Source organism: Mauremys reevesii, linkage group 18, assembly GCF_016161935.1.
Source record: "Mauremys reevesii isolate NIE-2019 linkage group 18, ASM1616193v1, whole genome shotgun sequence".
Lineage (NCBI taxonomy): Eukaryota > Metazoa > Chordata > Testudines > Geoemydidae > Mauremys > Mauremys reevesii.
The window spans coordinates 8,855,059-8,870,826 of record NC_052640.1 but is presented as its reverse complement, the minus strand read 5'-3'; the positions used below and the strand labels follow the sequence as shown (position 1 = coordinate 8,870,826).

The 15,768-nt window shown below is 46.2% G+C and overlaps 1 protein-coding gene across 24 annotated transcripts in view; it reads left to right on the top strand.

The window, feature by feature from the left end:
• The window catches only part of NCOR2 (nuclear receptor corepressor 2), a 593,256-nt gene that overhangs the window by 304,019 nt on the left and 273,469 nt on the right, over positions 1-15,768 (top strand). For 12 of the 24 annotated variants that reach the window (XM_039505017.1, XM_039505016.1, XM_039505026.1 and 9 more), the window contains one exon: positions 6,089-6,302. In XM_039505017.1, coding sequence (XP_039360951.1) covers positions 6,198-6,302 — 105 coding nt within the window. In that variant the 5' untranslated portion in view covers positions 6,089-6,197. Of the gene's footprint in view, positions 1-6,088; positions 6,303-14,972; positions 15,208-15,768 lie in introns of those variants that run through there. The other 12 variants (XM_039505014.1, XM_039505012.1, XM_039505010.1 and 9 more) reach the window with 2 other exon arrangements.

Genomic DNA, 15,768 nt, shown 5'->3' with positions numbered 1-15,768 from the left:
GGAGCATAGAAGTGGCATGTCTGTGGGGCAGAACCAGAACGACTGTTCACCTCCTTTGTCTTTTGGCATGCTTACCGAAGCCCCTTTACTTCCATGCGGCACTGCTGCGTGTCCCGGGTGTTAGCCCTTCCCCCCGTGCCTCACACAATCTTGGCGTAGATGTCTTGGCTCTGTTCCTGTTGAACGTTTGTTTGTTTATTATACCCTCTGTGTTACCTTTGTTTAGGTCTTTTTTGCTGTGCGTACAGCCCTAGGTTTATGCCAGCCAGCCAGCTTTTCAATCCAAAGGGTAGAGTAGCTACATTACACGTACGTATTTTGTCTATAATGTTGACTGTCTTCCAAGGAAATTTCATGCACATATTGAATAGACCGATCCATTATCATTTCATCATGAAGGGTTTCTTTGGAAACCTCTCCAAACACACTTCATTGTACCTCAATTATTTCTTCACGCACTAGTCTTTAAAGGAAAACATCAGTCATGATTCTAACCTGTCCAAGATCTGGTTTTGATCACTGGATGTAGAAGTACAGTGATTGCACTAATGACATTACAGGCTGTGGAAGGTATGACCACTATATGTTGTGTTCAGCTGGGAAACACAGCCACGTCATTTCATCGTAGGGAGTGCGGATTCCTGTGAGGGGAGCACTCTTAGGTCTTTTAAGAAACAGAGCATTCTGTGATTCTTCTTTCAGTTCATCTTTGCTTTAAAAAGTTTGAGAACTTATGGAGCACACCTTAATTGAAGGACCTCAAAAGACATTTACAAATGTGAATAAATTGGCATCCTCTGTAAGGTGGGTGGGTCTCACTAGACTTATCTTGTGGATGGATATAATAAGGAAGAGGATTAGGATTATTAATACCCAAATGCAATGCACAATGTGTCAGGGACAATGGCGGAGAGCGCGGGAGAGAGGAGGAGGAGGAGCCGGGACGGACTGGGAATGAGGGGGGGTGGGGGCTGGGGGGGAGCCGGGGGGGGGGCTGGGACTGGGGGGGGGCTGGGGGGGGCCGGGGCGGGGGGGGGGGGGGTTGGGGGGGGGGGGGGGGCACTCAACCCTGGTGGGGGCTGGGAGTGGAGCCGCTGCACCCCCCTAGGAGAGCGCACCCCACAGTTTGGGGACCACTAATGTAATCAAAGCTGGCTCTTCTTTGCCATGCACCTGCAGCCATGAGGATCTCCGCACTGCCCTCTGAATGCAGTGGCGCATGGCCTTTTCATTGTACGCAGGAGTTTCAGCGTCAGAACAGGGGCATTATTCTGCTGATCCTGCCAAACGGGTGCATGTAAATGGATGCAGGAGACTCTTTAAACTGAAGCTGCGCATTGCGCAGCTCTGCCGTCATACTCCTGTGCCAGACATGGCGGCAAACTTCCACTTTCTGCTGTTTCTAATCAGAGGTTGTAAATCTATCCCAACCTAAAGCCTTAATGGCTATTGCAAGTCTGCAGCTAAAATGGTCCCTGATGGAGGCTGGAAGTACGGGAGAGAAATACTTTTCTTGTGAGACAATGTCTGCTCTAGGTCAAAATCAGGAGAGACCACGGTAATCTAATGGTTTGGTCTGAAAGGCTGGGACACTAGCTGCATGGGGTAAATTGATTTCCCTTTCCATTTTGCTGCCATTCAGTGTGTGTGACACTCTCCTCAGAGAGCCCAGAACTGTAAACCCCTGTTACTCCTTTGCCTCTGCCAGTGAGAGCTGGGCTGCAGCTTAACTGTGTGTTCGCTCCCCATTTGTCTGCCTGGCCAACAGACCCGAGACTCTGCCCGCCTTAACATTAACCAGCCTTAGGAAGGGGGTGAGCCCCACTTCCCCACTCAGTCCCTCTCACTGGATACTCACAGAAAGCAGTAAGTTTGCTGCCTCCAAAGAGGCAGTGTACACACCAGCTTGTTCGGTTAGCTAGGGACTCGCTCTGTACCCAGTATAGCAGCACGGACGTCTGCTTTAGAGTAAAACTAAGAATAAGTTTATTAACAAAGAACAGAGATTGCATGATACTAAGCAGAGAGAACTGAGACAGAAAAAGGTTACAGACAAAACAAAACATCCTTTCTAGTGACCAAAAACTTACTTCTAGCAAGCTATAGCATTGCCTAAAACAGATCCTCCTGCCCTACAGGCCAAGAGGATCCACCGTGCCCAGTCTCAGAGAGCACTGTTCTCCGTGTCCCCTAAGTGATTGATGGATCACTTAGAATGTCTTTTTCCAGCTCCATGGCCTTTGTCTCAAGGGCCAGGAGGACCATCTGATGGTGCAGATGCTGTCCCCAGTGTGCTCACTAAACTGCTTCCTCCTCAGCTTGTTAGCTTGGTTACTTTGTTTACGTGATACGTAAATGTTCTTCCGTTTCCTCTTCAGGCAGGTTAATACCTTTGTCTAGGGCAGAGTTGGTCGACCCATTCCCTCCCACACACAAAAGCATAACAATGAATTTTCCAAGGTACGTAGTACCCAACGTATAGGGAAGTTCAGCCACAGTGCACAGGCAAACTTGAAATGCTTTTAAGGGTGATCACTAGGGCGCTGTGTTAAAACCCAGCACGCTGCATCATCCCAGTTGGTGCTGAGTTTTAAAGTTGGTTTAAACTTTTGATTTGATTGGCAAAAAGTCATCCCATCTCTTTAATACAGGCAGCTGTGATGGCATTGAGCAATCCACCTGTTGAGCCAGCGTCGCTTTGAGTGAAACAGTTGATGTACTGAAAGCCACTAAGGGCGCAAGGCCCCCTGAAGCCTGCAATGCATTTGTCTGCATTAACTCTTTGGAGGCTGCAAACATAGATGACTGAGTTTGAATCAGTTGCTAGGAAAGGATCTTAAATTTCAATGGGGACTTTTATCCCAACAAGCTTTATTAATTCTTCTGGGGGTACATCGTGGCAAGCCCAGTGAAGTCCGTGGGGGTTGCCTGGTCTGAAAGGGGCAAAATGTGGCTACCCAGATGCACCCATGCAGGGAATTCCTTCTGCCTTGGAGGTTGCTGCGTTTCAGTGGTGGGTGAAGGAACGAGCTGTTTAACAGCGCAGCAGGAACGCTGCATATTCAATTAGGACAGGGAGTGAAAACTAGCGCGGCATCCAGTCAGAGCAGCAAGGGGAAGTTAGTCAGAATGGAAGTATAAATGAATGACGGCTGCCATTCGGGTGCTTTAAAATTCCCCCTTGGTCTGCAGGAGTTTACCTGCCCTGCAGGGTGAGTTCCGTTGAATAGCATCGAGTTCTTGGACAGTAAAATTGTCTCCCTTCGTGTGGGAGGGGTGGGAATTTAAGGCTCCAGATGTCTTTATAAGACAAGGGTTGCAGGTCAAGTTTTTCTTCTGTGAGTGCAGCAGGATGCTTTTAGTGGGTTAGTGAGCTGTTCCTCACCAGTTAGAGCAGGGCACTTGGCAGTCGAGACTCCTGGCTTCTCTTCCTGATTCTGCATTTCCGTGAGGCCTTGGCAACTGTCTGTGTGTTTGTTCTCCTCCTTCCCCCCAGGTTACTGTAGAATTCCCACTTTATTAAGGGGGTTGGGGGGAACCTCTGAGGGCTGTAGATGATTGTCGTTCATAGCAACGCTCACCTGTAAGAACGTTCCCCCCCCCCCCCCTCCGCCCCCAATCTGGTCATCGCTTGGCCACTGATTCTTGGCAGCAGATTCTTTCTGCGACTCACAGTTGTGGTGACAGCGGGAATGTCAGGCACTTCTAGCCAGTGAGGCAGTTTGCTCAGTGCACCATCCAGCACACTGGTGGTCACTGGCTGTTTTGAGGTCAGCCCCAACTGGCATCCATTTGTGATGGATGCCTGGAAATGGGCAGAGGCATTCCCGTGACCTCGTTGTATCTGCCTGCAGCAGATAGCAAAGCGGTTTATTGTCGGGGCCGATCTGCGGTCCCAAGGAGAAAAAGCAACTTCCTCTCTTCTCTCCCCTTCTCCCCACTGCTTTTATTAATTTTTTTTTGTGCATACTAACTGCTGTTCCGGTTGAAACAGACCCTGGATTGGGCGTGCGGTGCCTTGTCTCTAGCAGTGGCCAGGAGCAGTTTGAAAGGCGCTGAGCTGCAGTGTACAGTGCTGTAAATGTTCTGTGCTGCTCCTTGTGTGTTGGTGACAGGCATCTACTCTCAAAACCCTAGACACAAATGAATACCCCAGCTGAGACCTAGGTGCCTTAGGGTGAGGCTTAGTATGTGCGGAGATGGGTTGGAATAACACTTGGATTTCTTTTGCACGTAAATGAACTGCAGTTCTGCACGTAAAGGGTTCACCGCTGCAATGGCAACGTTTGCTGAATCCAGGCAGCGGTGGAAATTTATGCTTTGTATAATTAACAGTTAATACGGGAATAATGCTTAATGCCTCTTAAACGGCCGGTAATAGAGGGCAGCATTAAGACATTAGTTACTTTGAGTTGAAATCCTGACAAAGCGGGGCTTACAAACCTCTCCAAGCAAACCGCTTAAAGTGACTATCAAAATCAACAACTTGTAAATCTCTCTTTTTCGGGTGGCGGAGGAGGGGGACTGTCTCGCTCGTTGGGTTTTTTCGTTGTGGCTGAAAAAGGAAGTGGAACATCTGAGATTCCGTTCAAGAGGTGGGTGACTGGAATGCTTGTGAAAATACACCCAGTGCTGTGGTGGATTCCCTGGTATTTGATACGGGTCCCAGTGACTTAGATCAAAGGTGTGTGGTGTTCATGTAATATTTAGATAGCACCACCGTTTGTGAAGCACTTTAAAAGAGAATGAAAGGCGTGGCCTTCCTGCAAACACAAATCTGAGCGCTGCTGTTGAGTTCTCTGGGACGCCTCCCTTGCATAGGGGTGCGCCCCTGAGAAAGTGCTTGCAGCATCAGGGCTTGTATCTGATGGACACAAACAGGATGATGGCATCCAAAGAAGCACGTGGAAAGAAGAGTGTGAGTGTGAGCTATAGGTAACTCGGGATGTAAATATAGTTTAAAAAGTTAACAGGTTAAATGATGAAAATTGTATCGTTTACCCGGTTAAGCGATTAAAGGGAGACGGGGTGGGGCTGCTCCAGCCAGTGGGAGTGGGGGTAGGGCTGCTCTTGGGGTCAGCCGGTCTGGCCCGGGGCTGCTGTTCTGCCCGGCCGGCTGCTTGGGTCATTCGGCCTGCACGGCCCAGGACTGCAGCTGAGGGTGGCCAGCTGGGGCTCCTCCGGCCCACCCAGGGCTGGGGGTTAACGGTTAGGCTCGTTAACCAGTAAGATTAATGCTTACCAGTTAACCATTTACTGTTTTACATTCCTATGGGTAACAACAAATCAAGGTGGCCCACAGCATATACTGTATATGGAGCTTGAAATCCTAGTGTTTTGAAATGGGTGATCGGATGGTGCTGGAGTGGAGGCAGTGAAAGAAGTGAGTGAATTTTAACGGGGGATTTGAAGGCTGAGAGTGAGGATGGACTTGAGAGGTGGGAATGACGATGTCATCTTGTCCATCTCCCAATGGCTCATGAACAAAACATGTTCTCCAGCGTTTTCCCAGTCAAGTCTGAAATGACTCAAAGGGTTCCCACCAGTTCCCCATAGACTCTCTTCTTGACAGCTCAGCCTCCATTTTCAGTTCCTTTCAGCCCATTTACACTTTTTTACAGTGGCTGCCTCCTGCTGGGAATGAAGTAGTTAACACTTCAGTCTCCACCAGTGGGAGCAGGTCACGTCCGACCCGTACTTGGATGTTTTGAGACACAGGCCCTGATCCATGCAGGCAGAACGTTGTTATAGTCGATGGAACCCAAGCAAGCTGACTGCATGGGTCCGTTTGTAGGATCAACCTTGTACCTTGTTGATATTTTGTCAGGTGCAGTGTACTACGGTGATGTGCTCAGTGGAAATGCCTATGGAGAAATGAATAAAAATAAATTCTTATTTGGGCTTTTGTACGGTTGGAATGTTCCTTTGTTAAAGGAACAAGGCCGTCATGCTCTGATGTGAAGAAAAGTCCTTTTTAAGAAAATATAAGGCAGTGAGGTTTTAGAAACCATTTGTGGCTTGACTTTGTTGTTTAACTGGACTGTGGTTTGAGCAAGTTTTAATCTTCTGCTTTCCTGTTTCCTTGCAGTTGTAGGGTGACGTGGCCAACAGGCGCATAATGAAGAGGAGCTTTTGGATTTCCTAGTTCTTCGAGACGGAGATTCAAAGGAGACGAACCTCCCATCTGCTTCTTTGCCATGTCTGGATCTACTCAGCCCGTGACACAGAACTGGCGAGCCACCGAGCCGCGCTATCCCCCTCACGCCATGTCCTATCCTGTTCAGATCAGTCGGACACATGCGGTAAGGCAGACCTCTTACTTCCCTTGGGACAGGCATAGGATTGCGTGGCCCTGTTGCTAGGGACAGTGATTTGGATTTAATGGCTTCCACGGACATGGGGTGTCGAAGAGAATCGAAGCACACTTCTGTCTCTGCTCATGGCATTTCTTCTTTCCTCTCTTTTCTCCAACCTCAGGGTGGCTATAACTTCTCCCCCTCTCCAACCTACTTTGCCACCTGCCTCAGTGCTGTTCAGGGCTCCAGTTCATGGCTGTACTCTCAGAAGCTTGGTGGGTCGCTTGTTGTCCCAGAGAGAACACAATGGGTTAAAGGAACACGAGCGGGCGTTGGGAGTGGAGGGGAAGTGCGGTTAACCGCATGTGTGGAGTTCAAGGACTCTGCCTCTGTCGCTTTCTGGCTCGGCTTTTACAGTGTGTGCTGAATCATGAGGTGGCTGGCATCCTTCCCTGAATGCCAACGTATCGCTTCCCAGCAAGCCTGGCCCTCCGCGCTCACGTTTGTTTGAGAACTCTTGTGATTTCCCCCAGGGCAGGCAGGCAGCCATGCCACGGGGGCTGCCATCTAATAAACCTACTGTTTGCTTTTCAGTCAGGTAGCCGAGACCCCTCTCTTTGTAGGGCTTCTGGCTTTGGGGGGGGATGTTGCATTTTGTGTTGGTGAAAGAGAGGGGAATCCGTGCTTCTTTTTTTTTTTTTTTTTTAATAAACAATTCACCCCCACCCCCCCCAAGCTCTTAGGTTTTTCTCTTCTCCTGTAGATGAAAGGTCTTGTCTTCTGTTAGACTGGGAAATAAACTGAGGCAAGGAATGTACTCCAGGATCAAAGCCTGGACTCCTGGCTCTGAGTCCCCCCCCGCTCTATCCACTAGACCGCACTGCCCAGTCACTCCAAAACTCTCACTTGCCCTCATGGGGCACACCGGAGGATTGGAAAGTCCTCTGGGATAGCCATGTCTGACACAGAGGGAAGCAGGCTGGGTTTTTGGGCTCAGCCCAGAGTGGTGAGGGAGTGTGGGAGAATCTAGGCTATGCCCCGAAGAAGCTATTTGCGTGTGAATCAGTTGTCCTTTCTTAGTGGTGTTTGCTAGCAAAGCTGGTTTTCCTAATCCTATTATCCAGAAGCCGGGCAAGACAGCGCTTCTATTTGATGACTCAGAGCTAGGAAGGGTTAACTTGTCCAAATCCCGCTGCTCTGTACTGTGACCCCCACCCCAGCTCACTCTTCCTGGATCTTTGAGTGTTTGAGATTTAAGATCGAAATGGAAGAGACTTTCCGTAGTGGAACAGCTTCCATCTGCACAAGCTGCTTGAACAAAGCTGATTAGGTGTCAGAGCATAGAACATACTTGTCAGGGTGCTCTTTGGAGCCAGCACCTTGGCGAGTCATAGCAAGTTGAGCACAGTTTATAACATGTTTTAGTGCAAGCGGGACGAGGTGACCTCGTTTCAGGGTTAGCTTTGTAACAGGGAATCCTATTGAACTGCAAAATCCCCGTTTGTGATCGTGTGAAAGGCCTGACTCGAAAGCCTCCAAATTCAGGAAATGTTGATGGGAGGCTGAAATGCCATTCTTCCCCCACTCTGCTGCTCCTCAGGAGCACAGCACCATGGGAGTGTCTGGGAGAGGGTGGGGGTCGGGAAAGCCCTGCGGTAGAAAGCCAAGTGAGGTGGGGGGAAGGGATGGGCTTTCGGATCCATTTCTTTGCTCGTAGGGGTTGCTTGGGGCCTTTCTCCTGCCCTCGTTGACATTCCACAAGGAGGCTTTTCGTCCTAGGTAACCGAGAGACACGTGAGAGTCTCGGCACGGTTCTCCCTTCTGCGTGCACTGTGGGGGGGGCATGTGAGGGGCTCGGTGCTCTCACCTCCCTGCTGGCCTCTGGGAAGTACACTGGGCCTTGACGAACTGGTGCTCTTAGGTTGTGAGTTCAATCCTTGAGGGGGCCACCTAGTGATCTGGGGCAAAACTCAGTACTTGGTCCTGCTAGTGGAGGCAGGGGGCTGGACTCGATGACCTTTCAAGGTCCCTTCCAGTTCTAGGAGATAGGATACCTCCATTAATTAATTCTTAGCCTTCCAGCTCAGCTCCCGCCCTCCTCGCATACTTGCGTGTATTCCTCCACGGCTTGGGAGCATCCTAGTGTCAAGTCTTACTGTAGCTGGTGGAGAGCAGGAGAAGGGAAACCCTCTTGGCTGGTGGGGTCCCCCCCTGCAGTTTCACTCCAGTCCTCAGGGGAATTTTGGGTCCTGCTCATTGGGTGGCAGTTTGCTGCTGATGTGGGGTGGTCATGAGCCTGCCAGACAGGCTCAGGAGCTCTTCTGCCTGGGCTGCAGCTCCTTATCCTAACCTTTGCTGATCAACCGATTAGCCACAGATGGGGAAGGGGCTGCTCTGTCCCTGGACCCCCTTATTGGCTGTGGCAGCGTGTGGTTTATATGCCCCAGCACAGCACCATTTCACAAGGGTGCTGTGTGCATTGGAGTGAAGGGGCAAATTCTGTCCTGATCAGAAACTAGACCTGAAGGTGGAGGCTTGGGGGGCGGGGGACAGAGAAACATGCCAGGTTTGCAATTGTTTCAGAGCCACTTTGAGGGTGACCCCCAGAAATGAGCGAATGCTCAGGGCTGTGGGTTCGACTTCTTATATCTTCCAAAGCAGCTTTGCTTTCCCTTTTGTGGCACCATCTAATAAAGTGAAACCAACCAGTTGTGTTGGAGGCAGGTTGAAACATGAGTGCTAGATTTTTTTTTTTTTTTTTTTTTCCCAGCCTGCCCTTCCTCGCTGGCTGGTGTGAATGCTGGTTTTGTTTCGCTGAGTTAAGGTTGGAGCGGTTTGCTGGCGCAGCTTCTAAAGGCTATTTTTACAGCCGCATTAAATCTTCCAGAGTTATGTGATACCGCCGAGGTGTTTAGGAGCTGGAGAGACCTTGTTTGAGGCTGCAGATGGGAGCCCAAAAGGATCATCTCCTACTTAGTGAAAACAGAGCAATCTTTCCCCCTCTTCCCACCCACGCAGCGTTCACCATGGTCCCGTCAAGGCTACCTTGTCTCCCTTAACAAGGTGGAAGGTGGGGCATTTCTCAGAAACCTCTCCCTGTGTGACCTCCTTGTGCTCTGCAAAGGTGTATCTCTTCCTTGGCAGAGCTGACTCCTGACCATGGCGGTAGAGACAGAGCTCATCTCTGGTGGGGACTATTGGGGAGGGAAGATGCAGTTGATTGCTTTGAAGTTGCCTTGCAGTGTCGTACTAACCCCAGTTTGGAGCTTGCTTGCATGTCTCGGCCAGGTCACTTTTGTCATGGGCTGGCTGTGTAGCAGGAACTAGGTTGGAAGGATATGGCGGAGGAACAAACCTGTCCTGGTGCTAAGAAGTGTCCGTTTTTAATGATATTTTGATTCAGGTTTGCTACGTCCCATGACACATTTTGCAAGAACAGGGTCCTAGCGCTAGGTAAATTCATGACTGCTCAGTCTGCCTGCAGACTGTATTTTTGATTACATTGATAGGGACTGTTTGTTTCTTACGTTTGTACGGTGTTCAGCACTACAGTGCTCGGACGTCCAGGTGTGACCATAATACAAGTAAATCCATAGCTTTGTCTGTTTGGTGGTGGTCCTGCAGTCACACCCCTTGACCCCATATCTGCTGTTGAAAACAGCCTTGTAGAAACAGTGGGGAGGGTTCAGAAATTAGCCTTAAAATTGTTTGAGGCCCCGAGAAACTTCCCCAGGTAGAGAGAAGGTAAATGTGGCACTTCTGTTTACCTTTCTCATGATGCAAAAACAGGGGCACAAAAACAGAAAAGCAGATAACTTCAAAGTTAAAAAAAAAAAAGGCTACATATTTTATGGATATCTTATGGAACTCATTGCCACAAGGTATCATTAAGACCATGAATTCAGAATTTGAAAGAGGACTGGACATTTATATGCCTAATGAGAACATGCAGAGTTTCCTTAGTAAGGATTTAAGGAAAAGGAACAGCCCCCTGCCTGCCAACCCCCCCCCCCCCCAATTTGGAAGGGACATAAATCCTCATGCTTCAGAGTATAAACGAACCTCTCATACATGGGGTTAAGAAGAAATTCCCTGTGTAGGTAGGTAGGTTATTCTGTCATAGTGCACTTCAGAGTTTTCCACCTTCCTGGGAAGTATCTGGTACTGGCCACTGTCAGAGAGACCGGCTGCTCAGTGAACCCCACCGGTCTGGTATGTTATACCATCCCTGAATAGCTCACTGTTGCTTTATTTAAAATAAATTATATGCAGTCTCTGTAGAAGTGTGAGTGCTCTTAATGGGAACGGCAAAAGCCATTCCTTTTTTAAGGCCAGATTGGGCAATGGTGATTTTCTGAAAACAGCTGTGTGAACGGTTCCTCCCTTTGCTCCCAAGTGCACTGAATCCTTGTGGACCAAGCGAATAGGGACAACAGAGCATTTTCCACATTAATGATGAGCTGGAGCAGCATAATATGTGGCTGTCTTGTCAATTGCTGTCTTGCCCAGCTCCTGGACGGAGGCATTGCTTATTGAACATTCTGTGACCTTTAGCTAAAGGTGAAAATGCATATTACTTGTATGCTTAACCTTCTAATGTGTCATGAGCTCCTGCTCTCTCAAAGGAAACCTCAGCATGAGCGGTTTTCATTTTCCATCAACCCGCAGATATTTTCTGTAAACAGATCAATTAGAACATAAGAACGGCCCTGCTGAGTCAGACCAATAAGAACATAAGAACATAAGAAAGGCCGTACCGGGTAAGACCAAAGGTCCATCTAGCCCAGTATCTGTCTACCGACAGTGGCCAATGCCAGGTGCCCCCTGAGGAGGAAAACTAACAGGCAATGAAGTGATCTCTCTCTCTCCATCCATCTCCATCCTCCTCCTGCCAGGACAGAGAGGGGGACATTCACCTTACCATCCTGGCTAAAAGCCATTTATGGACTTAGCCCATGAATTTATCCAGTCTTTTTAAATTGTTATTTTATAGTCCTAGCTCCACTCCTCTCCTCAGGAGTTCCACAAGTTGATGACTGTGACTTGCTGAAGAAGAACTTCCTTTTTTTTTTTTTAAACCTGCTGCCTTAATTTCATTTTTGGACCCCCCTTCTTGTATTATTATGGGAATAAGTAAATAACTTTTCCTTCCTTTCTTTCAACCTCACATCATGATTATTTATCTATATACCATGTCCCCCCCTTCTCTCTTCCTTTTCCAAACTGAAGTCCCTCAATCTTTTTAATTTTCTTCTACTCTCTCCCTCTCTACCCCTATCATTTTTTTCTTGCTCTTTTCTAGTTTCTTTTTTTTTTTTTTTAGAATTTTGAGAGGAGAGAGACCACACCGCATCACAGGACAGATGTGGTGGGCGGATAGATTTATAATATAATAATATATATTCTCTATCTTATTCTCTATCCTATTTTTTTTTTTTTTAACCTAACATTTTTGTTTGCTTTTGCTCTCCACTCTGCGTGGAGAATCTTCAGAGAACTATCCACGATAACTCCAGATCTTTTTCTTTCTCGTTGTAGCTAAAGCTAGCCCCCCATCATGTTGTATGTATAGTTTTTTTTTTTTTTTTTTGCATTACTTTACATTTATCCACATTAATTTTCATTGCCCATTTTTTTTTGTTTTGACTTTTTGTTGTTTCTTTTTTTTTCTTTCTCTCACTCTCTTTTTAGTCTTAACTATCTTGAGTTAGTTTAGTGTCATCTGCAACTTTGCCACCTCACTGTTTACCCCTTTTCATTTGAACATTTATGAATAAATTGAGGTTTGGATAGAACAGGACTGGAACACCCTGACCACTCTCCCTTCCTCTCCATACTGAGAATTTTCCATTAATTTCCCTTCCCTTCCTAACTTCTCAATCCATTCAAGGATTCTCTCACCATGACCCCTTTATCCTTAATTCATGTAAGCTTAATTAGAGGGGAAGAAGAGCCTTCAGGAAAGGGTTCTGGTCTTTCTCACTCTATCTCCCCTTACACATGTTTGTTGACCTCTTAAAGAACTCTAATAGATTACTAAAAGAACTCTAATTTAATAGACAGAAATTATGTCCTATTACAGAGAGTTTATGTTTTCATGTCATGTTGTTTTTCTTTTCTACTTGTCTTTTGTTTTTACTAATTTTTTTTGTAACTACTGTAATTTAGCTTAGGATTAAGACCCCCAGATCACCCCTTAGAGATTTTCCTTTTCAGAGCCCTTTTTACTTTAACTTCTAGTCGTGCTAACTTCCAGTCATTTTTTAAAGCAGTTAGTTCAATGGTTCATTAATAGTTCACCCTGTCCTGAGTTCTTTTGAGTTCTCTCAGAACTGGTGACTTGTTAATGTTGAGTGATTTAATGTTGGTGATTTTAATTAATTAATCCTAGTGAACCTCTCCTACAAATCAACTTCTCTAGTTTCTACAGTCACCTACAAGTTTTCAAGTTTGTCAATTTCAAAATCTCCCTAACAATCTCCTCAATCCCTCAGCCTCCAAAGAATCCATTTAGAATTTATTAGTTTTCATCATTTTTTTTTCGTATTTTTTTCTTTTTTATTTCATTTTTTTCTTTCATGCCCCAACATTTTGTTATTTTCTGTTGTTTATTAGGCTTCCTTATTTTTGTTATTTTTTTTTGAGTTTTTTTGCTTTTTTCTTTTTCTTTCTTTTTCTTTTTTTTCTTTTCCTCTTTGCACTTAATTTGGTGTTTTTCTATTTGTTTTTACTCCTCACTGGGATTTGTTTTCCTTTTTTTTTTTATCTTTTTATCTCTTACTTCTTTTTTTATCTTGTTTTTTTTCTTTGTTTTTTTTTTTTTTTTTTTTTTTTTTCTTTTTTTTCTTAATACATTGAATCTGGGCCTGGGCTTTGGTGTCTTTAAAATTTAACCACTGTCTGCAACTAGCTTTTTTTTTGTCTTACTAACCCCTTTTTTTTTTTTCTCTAACTCATTTTTTTTCTGTTCCCCCTTCCCCCTTTTTTGGATGTTCTTCCCACACCCACCATGTTTCTGTTGACCACAATGCTATTGAATGTTATTGTTGATTGGTCAATGTTACTATCCACAAGCGGTCCTGCTATAGCTACCTCTTTCTCCTGATCTCTTCTCTCCCTTCCTCCTCTCGCTAAGTCGCCTCTCCCCTTGGTTCTTCCCATACCAGCTGCTCAATGAAACATTCATTTATCATTTATATTTTATTTCTGCCTGAATTCAATGGGGTTAAGTGAAAATGTCCCAATATGAAATCTTCTTTTATTTGATTCTCTTATTATTTGATAGCCTTCAATTCATCATTAGCATTTCTGTATCCCCTATACTTTCCTATATCTATTCTGTATATTTTTACTACTAGATATAGATTCCTACTGTTATACTTTTTACTATAGAGAATATGACTCTGGATTTTCTTTTTCTTCTTTTTACTACTTTCTTTTTTAGCAATGGTCCACCTAGCCCAGTATCCTGTCTTCTGACAGTGGCTGGTGCCAGGTGCTTCAGAGGGAATGAACAGAAGAAGGCAGTTTGAGTGGTCCATCCCCTGTCATCTAGTCTCAGTTTCTGGCAAATTTCCGTTCATAGCCTTGCCTCCATCCTCCACTGTAAAGCCCCAAGTAATCTGTAGGCAATAGGGTGGGAAGGGTTCCCCCCCATTCATATATTGAATTTCCTGTGGTGTCCTCCATCATCATCATTCACCAGCGCATGCCCTGCCGTTTCATTGCTGTAGGAATGACTAGGACCTGGGCAGGAGTGGGGGAACCTGCATGGTAGGACTAGCAGAGGGGAGGTTTAGGCATTCTGAGAGACACGGTCGGCAGGAAATATCACGCAGCCCCAGCATTGCCCATTGGTTTACTTTATGGAGATTTTAACTTCGCGTATGTGCGTGGGAATTTAGCCCTCACAAGAGTTGCTAGCTGATGAGTCATGAAGAATGAAAGCTCCTCTCCACAGAACAGGTGGCTCACTATGAGCTTCCCACAAGCTGCCTGCAAACGATCCTTTCTCTGGAGGGACCGCTTCTGTTGAGACTGCAATTTTATGAGGGAGACTTGAGCTGCTCTTATTTGTAACCACTGAGCTTAAATTTTCAAACAAGCACCTCCGTGCTTTCTTTCATGCTGCCCCTCACGCTTGGGAGGCTCCCCAGTAACATCCACAAAGCTACTTTGTTGTCCTACTTTGGATTTCTCCTTAAAACTCTCCTTTGCTGCGTGCTGCCTACAAACCTTGGCAATGGTTAGGCTCCTGGTGTGCTGAGAACACAATGGTGACTGATAGCGTCTTGTTTCCTTGTGCTCCCCTGTCTGTCTGTCTCCGTCTGTTGTTTTACACTTAGATTGTAAGCCCTTTTTGTTCTGTGTTTGTACAGAGCCTAGCGCAATTGGGTCCTGATCCATCGCTGGGGGCCCTCGGCACCACTGCAAAACAGCAATAAATAAAGCTGATATGGGCTTGATTTTTTTGCACCTAGCAAAGTCCGTGGCAAAACTCCTGTTGACTTTAGTAAGTGCAGGATCTGGTCCAGGACCCTCTGCTGAGCGGCTGAGCACATCACGTCTCCACCCCTTGTCGAAGTTCACCCACCCTTTGTGAGGCTAGCGTTCTAGAACCACCGTTCTGTATCTCTAGTGAACTAGCCCATTAGCTTCTTAATCAACAACTCCCTCGCTACAAGTGCCTGTTCCTTAGGGTCTGAGACCATCCTATTTTGGGGAAGTCCTATGGGCTGTTTTATACAGGAGGTCTGACTAGTTGATCACAATGGTCCCTCCTGGCCTTGGCATCTATGAATCTATCCCAGAGATGTCCCTTAGGCACGGCACTCATTCAGTGCTGACCTGCCAGTTTAGCAGGCTGTCGGAAGTTACCTTCACACCCAATCAAGCAAAATCAAGTCGATTGGTAAGTATATGCCAGCATGTTGATATAAATAGTTGGAGAGGATCAGAGAAGTTAAATGGGGAATTAATCATTGCAGTCCCCGGCTAACTGCTTCCCTGCTGAAAAGGAATGTAATGTAACAAATCAAAAAGTCTACAGGTTGGTCTATGCACACCTTTGCCTGAAACAACAAACTTGGTTGTAATTCTCTCTGCTAGCTATTTTGAGGCGAAGAAGTGTGTACACTCTTATTTTGGATTAAGAGTGCCCTATTTTGATTTAAGTTGTTGCAATTTATTATTTAGTTATTTTTTTTTTTACTGATTTTAAGTTAAATCACAATAGGATGCTCAAAATCTGAAACAAGTGTCCACACCCGGCGTTGCACCAAAATAGCTAAGGATGCGAATTATAAGTTGTCGCTTCAGTGTGTGTCGAACCCGCTGTAAAGGAAAGTGTTTGGCCATGATGATGTAGTTGGTCTGTCAGCATTTTGTTACTTGCTCAGACACTAAAACATGGCTGGGAAAGTCATGAGCTCTTCTGGTTCTCCCGTTGGCTTTGAGCTTCCAAATTGAAATG